The 10,134-nt window shown below is 44.2% G+C and overlaps 1 protein-coding gene across 1 annotated transcript in view; it reads right to left on the minus strand.

Moving 5' to 3' along the window:
* Positions 1 to 2,204: 2,204 nt before the first annotated feature.
* The window catches only part of LOC138948111 (mucin-21-like), a 9,717-nt gene continuing 1,787 nt past the window's right edge, over positions 2,205 to 10,134 (minus strand). The window contains exons 2-8 of the mRNA XM_070319631.1: positions 9,019 to 10,065; positions 8,005 to 8,143; positions 6,683 to 6,807; positions 5,954 to 6,059; positions 3,835 to 4,124; positions 2,935 to 3,114; positions 2,205 to 2,558 (exon numbers count right to left, since the gene is read on the minus strand). Coding sequence (XP_070175732.1) covers positions 2,395 to 2,558; positions 2,935 to 3,114; positions 3,835 to 4,124; positions 5,954 to 6,059; positions 6,683 to 6,807; positions 8,005 to 8,143; positions 9,019 to 10,065 — 2,051 coding nt within the window. The 3' untranslated portion in view covers positions 2,205 to 2,394. The remainder of the gene's footprint in view (positions 2,559 to 2,934; positions 3,115 to 3,834; positions 4,125 to 5,953; positions 6,060 to 6,682; positions 6,808 to 8,004; positions 8,144 to 9,018; positions 10,066 to 10,134) is intronic.

Consider the following 10,134-nt stretch of genomic DNA (forward strand, 5'->3'; position numbering starts at 1 on the left):
TGCGTAAAGAAACCTTCCTATGCTTTAAAAAAAAAATCCAATCTTGACTTTCAACTGTACATAACCATGCATCATCATCGTCATCAAAAATTAACGAGGGAAAACAAATCAAAACATGTATGGGGTATGTCTTGATACCCCAACATAATGTTCTGCCTTTTGAACTTTACCAGTAACCTAAATTTTCCCCATAACCAATCTATGTTTGTCCAAAACTGTTTTACCGATATACAATTATTAAACAAAAGTTCACCAGCACGGTTGGCCTAGTGGTAAGGCGTTCGCCCCGTGATCGGGAGGTCGTGGGTTCGAACCCCGGCCGGGTCACACTTAAGACTTTATTATTGGCAATCTAGTGGCTGCTCCGCCTGGCGTCTGGCATTATGGTGTTAGTGCTAGGACTGGTTGGTCCGGTGTCAGAATAATGTGACTGGGTGAGACTTGAAGCCTGTGCTGCGACTTCTGTCTTGTGTGTGGCGCACGTTATATGTCAAAGCAGCACCGCCCTGATATGGCCCTTCGTGGTCGGCTGGGCGTTAAGCAAACAAACAAACAAACAAAAGTTCAACATAATCATTTATTCTTCTCCCTAACATTCAGGCCAACATAGTCATTGTCATAGGCAGTCTTCGATTCCAAGACAATCATCACAGGTTTGAACCGACCCTTTCGTTTAACCATTCAAATACAACAGCAATAACGCTGTTAGTACTACAGCGCGCTCAACGTTCGCCTTTTTGAACTAGAGATGAGATTTGTTTCTTCTGGTCGCCAAGCTTACCGTTAACAAACGCATGCGTAGTAGTTGGGATTCCCCCAATTTTCGCGACCTTGACCGAATACTCTCGAAGTCACCACTCCGGCGTTCATGCATAGTGAACAGTTGGGAAGTTAACTTCGGGAGTTCCCACTTCCAAAAGAGGCCTCTGCTTCCAGTGTTTCTGACTTCCTCCTTATGCATACGGTCCCTGAACGTTCCATTGTTTTGCTCGTTCCGTGCGTTTCCATGAATAGCAAATTGTCGCCGGAGGTCATACTCAAATAAAAACGTGGCAGTACTTGTAACATTCACTTGTCTGTATGCATGCGAAGTCATTCTTTTTTTGGGATGTAGGTCAATAAACCTGTGACGGTTTTTTTTCTCTCCCCGGAATATTGCATTACATCTGTGTTGATACTTGTTATGATCAAACATGTTAGTACCTTTTGCAAACGATCTTGAAAGTTTCGAAGCAATCCACAGAGTCATTGATGAAATACAGCGCTTTTCACCCCTCAAAATGGACTGAAAATCCTACCATTTTCACCCACTCAGTGGGAATGATATCAGAAACACAAAAAAATACGCAAGAAAGTGAGAGAAAACAACACGTTCTTGATTGATAATTTATTTGGTTTTCTCCTCGTATGTAAAAATATGCACGTGTTTTGCATAGTTGTGTGTGTGTGTGTGTGTGTGTGTGTGTGTGTGTGTGTGTATGTGTGTGTGTGTGTGTGTGTGTGTGTGTGTGTGTGTGTGTGTGTGTGTGTGTGTGTATGAAAGTTTGTGTGTGAGAAGGTTTTTGTGTGTGTGTTTGAATTATTATGCTTGTACGAATAGAGAAACAGACTACGCAACTACCGTAAAATCCCTAGCAAACGCCCACCCCCCCTCTGCACAGATTTCGGGTACAAGTAAGGGGTGGGCGTTTGCTAGGTATACACCCCTTTGCAAGATAAAGTGTCATCACATTTTCACAAGAAATAAAAAATGATCCAACATGTGATTTATGCAATTCTAATGAAAAATAAACACACCGTTTGTTTACACAAATAAAGATCAACGTTCTGTGATAGAAAAAAATAAGAAGAAAAAACCGGCGAATCATCGAACAGTGTGCACAAATCGTAGATAAAGGAGGCCGAATGTCTTAAAACAAATTTTTAAAAAACCAAAAAAGGGGTGGGCGTTTCCTAGGTAGTGACCCCTCTGCACAACTTTTGGCCAAAAGTGGGGGGTGGGCGTTTGCTAGATACTGGGCGTTTGCTAGGGATTTTACGGTATTTGTAAATATATGCATGTGTGTGCCGTTTTCCTCAGGCTTTTGATAGCTCTTCTTCATGACGTCATTTCAGGCAAATTGAGGCTGTACTCACACACTTTAAAGTGAAAATCACGTCTCGCGTCCACAATGTAAACACTGAACACATTGAAGTTTGTTCTTCTTAAAGGTTTTAATCAGTCACAATCCTCTTCATAACAAAAGTTCCGCACACACAATTTACCTTATCATACGAACCGATTTTGTCATTTGAAATTGTATAAAAATCACAGACTCAGTATCATCTATATCAAACGTCCCCTGACTTTTAATAGCTCTACTCTAGCCAATGGGCAGCGCCGTTACAAAAGTTTCAAGGCAATTCAACGGTGATGAAGTTCTCCATGTCCCTCCTGTTGCAGTTGTTCCTGGTGCAGAAGCACCATACCTCTCCCGCTCTGCGATGACAGCCTCGTGTGGGGACCACACCATTCGGGAACAGTTTCTCCAGGCCCGTCGCGCAGCCACGCTTTACAGCTGAAAACAGCGTTGAACGGGTGACATTTTGCATCAAAAAACACCCCCTCAAAAACAAAAACAATGTGAGAAAAACCAAGAAAACTAGAAAAAGTTAAGATGAATGTTTGCTGTACATACAAGTAATAGAGTGACTGAGCAAAGACGACCTCTTTGCAGCTTCGGCATCAGTGGATGTAGTAGTAACGTGCGATTAAAACCAGTAGCCTACTTCGGTTTCATACGTGCATGGAGAAAACAAATCTAGCAACCAACAGCCTTATGTCACCGGTGCGTGTTTTGAGATAACCTACCAGGACTTTAGAAGTAAATGTAAATGGTAGCTTTGACGTTGTAAGCCATACTTCAATGTACTTGGTAAAAACGCGATACTTACATCCAGCAGGCGCCTTGTTGACACGAGAATAACATGGCGACGAGCACGGCGTTGCCCGGATGTAGGTTCTAGAAATTTCTCCCTCCACAGAACAGCGCGAGTTGTAGGCCGCACCCAGCGGGTCCCCGCTGTCGCACTCGTAGCATTTCAGCTGTAGGCTGCTCACTGTGGACGCTGACGCTGAAAGCAACAGGGACATATTGCAAGATGCAGGAAGAACTGGTGCACAATTTGGGTGAAGTTATCGTGTTAAGCTCATACCAGGAATTAGAAACAGGATGCTCTTCAGACAGAGGCGATGAAGGCGTGATTTAAAAACTACAACACTTTCAGTTTTGAGACCAGGGCAAATGAAACATGATTACGAAATCATACAAAAAACAACAACAACAACACCTCCACGAAGCCAAGCAAAAATAAAGAGAAGAAAAAAGAAGAAAAAAACCAAAGATAAAGAGTTTGGAAGGTTGACGTTATCGATATGTGTACCCTTTGCACAAACCCCGTATTGGCCAAGCGCGGAAAACTTACTGTCCCAGCTTTTGATGCTTTTTAATGAGCTTTTGCACATGCCAGATTAGCTAGGAATACTACTACACATTTTGTAAGGGTAGTGGGGATGGGGGTAGCTTGGGTGGGGTGTGTGGGGTGGGACCCAGTGCAATAGACCCTCTCAATATTCCAAGCTGTCACAGGCTCTCTATCTCGCAAACTTCGAAGCGCAACAAAGCATGTGGTGCGGATATGTCGCGAGATCTGCGAAGATTCTACGCTCTAAGTTTTCGCGACATTCGAAGCTAGCACAACAGAGATCCATGTCTTGCGTGTATGCGGATTTCTTGCGAGAGCTGCTCAGATTGCAAAACGGTCTGTTATAGCTCGTGCAAGTAACGAACTCACCAGTTGACGTGGAGGTGGTGTTACTCGGGACTGCGCTAGTTGAGGTGGAGACTCCAGACTGTGGAACTTGAGGTTGGGGAACAGCGGGCATGGAGGGAGCTGGTGGTGGTGCCATGGTGGTGCTAGTGGTGGTGGTGGTGGTTGGCGGGATGATGAAGGATGGGCATTGGAGCATGGACCTAATAGGCGCTGTGGCCCGGTGAAGAATGTTCTTCACTGCGTAGCCTGCTGCGTAGCTACACTTGAGTTCGTACACCTTGCTGACGCAGTTGACGTAATGCATGGACATTCTGAAACACAATCCACATATTGAGCTCTCTGTCTTGGCTTATCTTAAGGGTTGTGAACTCAGGGAACATTTCCTGCTGCAATCAAAGCCGTTAAATATGCATACCTTGCTGTATTATAAATAACAAGTCATTTGAATTGACATTGTAGTTACGGTGTGCGTTTTATTGACATGACTGTGGTTTAGAAGGAAATCATCAGCGCCAGCGGCCAGGTGGCTGCATCATAATAATAATAATAATAATAATAATAATAATTGTCAGTAAGTACTGGTGTCACATGACTGATGTGAACCAGTTGATTGGCTAATGGCGATGCGCAAGCGTATTCTTCCGCCCTTTGCTTCAGCGAGAGTGTACTCTCATCCTCAGAATTAATTAATGACATGCAGCTTATATTCTCCACAATACCAATGATTAAGACCATACATTTCCTGCTTCTCAATTAAAGCAGAAGATGGGTTTTTTTCTGACAGATTGCATGTGCCTGTGCCACAGTTGCCACTGATATAAAAATAGAACCCGCTGTGTCTAATTTTTCAGTTTCGACTTGCGAAGATTCCTCTCATAATTATGCCATGTTAGTGGCATGTAGTTTATTGTCCACATGACCAAATGATGAGTTAGTATACAATTCCCAGCAGCTAACAGAAAACACAAGTGTTATTCCGATAACGTAGCAGCAGAGACGGTAGCAGCTAGATCAGCACGTAGCAGACTACACTGAAATACGACTGCATCTGTTCAGTAAATGAATGTTTTCCGAATTATTATTTCAAGGCAAGAACAATCGGAATCGAAAACGTGTAGGGTTTAGAACGTTCTTACCATATATAAGACTTATTACCAGCCTGCCTCATGCGTGCAGACTCAGTGCAACGTGACGAGCAATTTTTGTTTTTGAAATGAGACTCAGTGCAGTAGCAGACGACAAAAATCCCGCTCAGCAAATTAACATGTTGGGCAAATGTGAACAATAAAACGATGGGGATATAATACGTGTAGGGTTCAGAGCATTCTTACCGTTCATATTTAGTACCAGACTCCCCGATGAGTGAAGATACCACACGAGAAACATGCCACATTTATTTTGAAAATGTGCTTTCCGTCGACCGTGGCAAGGGGCAAAACTCTGCACAGTCAATCTGTCGAAGCTCGATGAAGGTTTCGAATCGCAAATAACTAAGAGCACAGTCCTTTCTCAGAGTTTAAATGAGGTCTCTATGAAAGATCATCACTTTTTAGCTTAACGCTACACTGGAATTTACCAACAGAAATTAAAACAAGAGTTTGCGTGTGACGAAAGCACGACACACTTGAGACAGCCCACACAAAAGTAGATCTGACACAAACCTGACCACACAGTTACGCCTATCTAAATGCGCGTTGCAAAATGTGCGTTTTGAATCTTCTTTTTTCTCTGGCGGTACTGACAATATCGTTATTGAAACAATCCCAGTGCACTAAGGGATTTATAGAGCAAATCTCGAAAATAATTATTGAACTCAGCGCTATGCGCTTCGTTCAATAATGAATTTTCTCGATTTGCTCTATAAATCCCTTAGTGCACTGGGATGTCTCAATAACTTAAATAATAATAACTGGACATTTTTAAGTGCCTAAACTATGGCTCTAGGCCCTTTACAAAAGAACATATACAGAATAGAACAATTAAATGTACAACCTACATAAGACAGTTAACCGTACGGAAAAAAATCACCACATGTACTGTTCACACAATGTACTGTTCACATAACGCCCTGCCGTTCTAACCCGCGTTGACAAAGCACTAGCAAGCCAAAAGAAAAAGCCAGGGTACGGGCCACACTCACCCACACACACCCTGCGCATATGCAAGATTGGAGGCCAGCCTGCCACAGAACGCCACACCGCTGGTCGTGTTCCTGTTCTTCAGGCAAGGCAGCGTCTGGCCCACAGCTGATATATCATGACAGATACACGCAACAATTACAAATCAAGGACACAGTGAAAGAAGAAAACATGTGAAGAAATGAAATCTTCGATCGAAAAACGTTAAAGTCCACGCCCCCCCCCCCCCCCCCCCCCCCCCGCAAAGTAGATAGTTTTGCCAGACACGAATTCTTCATTTTGAAACAATTCTTTAAACCGCGCAGCAAGCTAGTAATTTGGCCAACCAACCAATCAATCAGCCAACCATTCAGCTGGAACCAACCAACCAATCAATCAGCCAACCATTCAGCTGGAACCAACCAACCAATCAATCAGCCAACCATTCAGCTGGAACCAACCAACGAAATAAACAAAGACGGGAGGAAAACATAGAAAAGACAATCACGAGGAGACAGACAAATGACGTGTCAGACAGACCGACAGTCCGACAGACAGACCAACAGACAGACCGACAGACAGACCAACCGACCGACAGACAGACCAACAGACCGACAGATAGACCCCCGAAAGACCAACTGATAGACCGACAGACCGACAGATAGATGGATAGATAGATAGATAGATAGATAGATAGATAGACCGACAGACCGACAGACAGTCAGTCAGACAACCAGACAGCCAGACAGTACCGTTGGGTCCGTTAGAAGAACAGATGTAGTCCATGGTGGACACGACCATGTCGTAGTTGAGGCGTCGCTGACCGTTGCACGTGCTGGCCGAGCTGACGATGCAGTTACGGTACCGGGGGTAGCTCCTGAAACACGCCGTCACACACACGTTAACGAGAATTACAAAACAATAAAGTTACATTTTGTGGAACGTTTAATTCCAGACAAAACAACGCATTCACAAGAACCTCGACCTAACGGCCTTTCCAGTGGACAATCATGAGACGCAGCAGGTCAAATAGTACAGACATGATGCTGTGTCTTCTCTTTAAATGTCCCCCAGATGGTTGTAGCAATGACAAGACAATGAACAATGTTTCACATGTCAGAAAGTGCACGAAACATTCACAATACCGTAAGAAGCACAGCCAGTAAAACAGGAGTGAAAAAGAGATAACGGTTGTCACACAACCATGTTTGGTCGCGGCGGAGCGAGATGTAGGAGATTTCAATTTTTCTAAGGCCAGCTTTATGAGGGCAGTGCCCATCTCCTCACCCCTACACGGCTCTCAAATGTAAGCATGAAAAAGAAAAGAAAAGTCCAAATAATAGTTAGGTACATGGCTATTTACAACTGCTCTGATTTAGGCCTGCGGGTGAGGTGGGTGGGTGGGGGGGGGGGGGGTGTGTGTAGCGGGGCACTGTAGTCTGGGGATTATTTAGGGAAAAGAAAGGTCTTGAGGCCAGATTTAAATGCTTCTAAAGACGTTGTTGACGGAGGGGGAGAGGTAGTGAGTTCCAGTTGGTGGGGGCTTGAAAGGAGAAAGAGCGTTGGCCTGCAGAGTTTTGTGTGAGGTATGTTGAGTTTGAGGTTGTCGTTTGAGGAGCGGAGTGGTCGGGGAGGTTGATAGAGTGAGAGGGAATCAGAGAGATAGGTAGGAGTGAGCTTGTTGAGGCATTTGTATGTGAGTGTTGAGCTTGTATTTTTGTCATATGTGAGATGGGTAGCCAGTGGAGTTGTTGCAACAGAGGGGTGAGTTTTCATATTTCATTTTTATTTTCATAACTGTATTGTCCCATCGCTGGAAAATTCGGGTCGCTTCCTCCCAGTGGAAAGCTAGCAGCAACAGCAGGCATCCAATTTTCTTCTGTGATCGTGACGCTACTTGAGACTGCACGTGGCACTTACCCACACATCCAGGACACGATGGACGCCACATTGCTACTTGAGACTGCACTTACCCACACTTACGCTACTTGAGACTGCACTTACCCACACTTACCCACACATCCACACATCCAGGACACGGCGGACGCTACTTGAGACTGCACGTAGCACTTACCCACACATCCAGGGCACGACGGACGCCACATTGCTCATGTATTGGGACAGCTGGAGCAGGATTCTCAACTGACCAATCAGAGCGCCGGTACACTGCTGAGCCGGTCCCAAGTTGCATGGATCAGCCGTACTTGTAGGTACTATGGACAAAACAGTATGATTAGTTGAAGGCATTTTGCTTTTTAGTTCATTTTCGTGCAATTTATTGATTCGTTTGTTTGCTTGTTTGTTTGTTTGTTTGTTTGTTTGTTTCTTTATTTCTTTATGTATTTATTTATTGATTAATTAATTAATTTATTCATTTATTTATCTATTCATTTACACCAAAAATAAAACGATAGGTAAGCACCGAAAACACCCGTACGAGACAACCATGAGTTATCGAAGTTTTGCAAAAGCAGTTTACTCGCAACCTGCAAGATTAGAAGCATCAAACGAACAAGTGGTTTTCAACCTCGTGCTAAAGGTACATGTATACATTGCGTTAAAGACTTAGATGTCGATTAAAATCAATCTAACCCCAAGACCTCTCTTTTTGACCCACTCTTTTGAAGTGAAATCTCTGACTCAAAGCCAAACGGAGTTCGAAAAGACGTCATGACGTGAATAATGGTGTCACGTAAAAATCATGTCCCTTCTTCTGCGTGTCTCCCGAGGAAGTGACAGAGAATTTTAAGAACGACGTTTGTTTGGGTGACCTCAACATATCAACAGTAGAAAATTAATCGTAAGGTCACCGCCAGGGTGTGCATGAACCGGTTTCATATATCATTAAGGTGACAGAACAAAAATGGAACATATCTTGTGCAAACTGTTTCCGATGGTAGCTCAGAGGATGTTTGTCGAACACTTTTATCGTGTGGGCGTGATAAAGTAAGGGATCTGTTGCTTAGAATGGAGTGCAACTTATGACGATAGGGTCTCCACGCAGTGCTCATGTTTTCTTGGATATCTTAGATCTAGCGTAGATTTGAAATAGAAATGAATACAAGTAAACAAACAATTGAATTCTTACCAGGAGAAGGTGTGGTAGTCAAAGCAAAATCATTGACGATGTCCTGTACTGACTGCAGAATAGGTGTTGTATCTATCGCCGATGTAAATCCTGTGCCGTTGATGTTGCTGTTGTTGCTGCTGCTGTTGACGTTGTTGTTGATGTCTGTGGCGTTGTTAAATCCGATGGAATCAGAACTGTTAAGGTTGGCGTTCGTGTTGTTGCTGACACTAGAGGTAGTGTTGGCGCTCATTTCACCATTCGCTGTGCTGTTAGAACCTGCAGTATTAGATACTACTGAGCTGTTGGAAGATGTTGTATTCATTGGGGTAACTGTATCGTTAACAGGCATGATGGTGTTAACAGCTGTAGAATTGCTGTCAGTTGTAGAGTTGTCAGACATGACACTATTGCCAGTAACGGTAGTATCATTAGCAGTCGTAGCACTGACAACAGTTGTCATCATCGGCGTGTTAGCAGTTGTGTCAGCAATAGCCATGCCCGCACTGGTGGTTGTGTCAGGGGACGAGGCGAGTGGACCTCCAGCTGACATGACATCGGGGGCGGTGGCTACAAGCAAGACGCTGTTGTCGGGAGTGAAGGGGGATTGAGCGACTGACAGCAAGTCCCTCTGTGGTGTCATCCCCGTGTCGTTCGTGTTAGTGACGTCAGGTGTTGGTGACGTCACTAGTGGCATCCCCGTGGCGGGGTTACTTTGTGACGCTGGCGTGGGAGTGACGGAGACTGAGTTTGGAGTTGTCTGTGACGAGGCAGCACTGGTGTTTATAGAGGGCTGTGATGAAATCGTCGTCTCCGATGGTGACGTCACTGATGGTGTCGTCATATCCATGGTGCTTTCCATAACCGTTGTTGATTCAATGTTCATTTCCCAAGATGGTGACGTCATTGATGGTGTCGTCATATCCATGATACTTTCTATTACTGGTGTTGATCCAATGTTCATTTCCCAAGTTGGCGCTGTGGTGTCGACAATGACACCATCATTGACAGCTGGCGTTGATACGTCGTTGGGTGTCTGTGGTGTGGTGGCTCCGTTGACAATCAGAGCTGTAACACATGGAACGATAAGTAAATGTTTGCGGTTAACATCATTTACTTTAAGCTTTTGTTTGTACA

This window comes from Littorina saxatilis, linkage group LG15, assembly GCF_037325665.1.
Source record: "Littorina saxatilis isolate snail1 linkage group LG15, US_GU_Lsax_2.0, whole genome shotgun sequence".
In the NCBI taxonomy this organism is placed as follows: Eukaryota; Metazoa; Mollusca; class Gastropoda; order Littorinimorpha; family Littorinidae; genus Littorina; species Littorina saxatilis.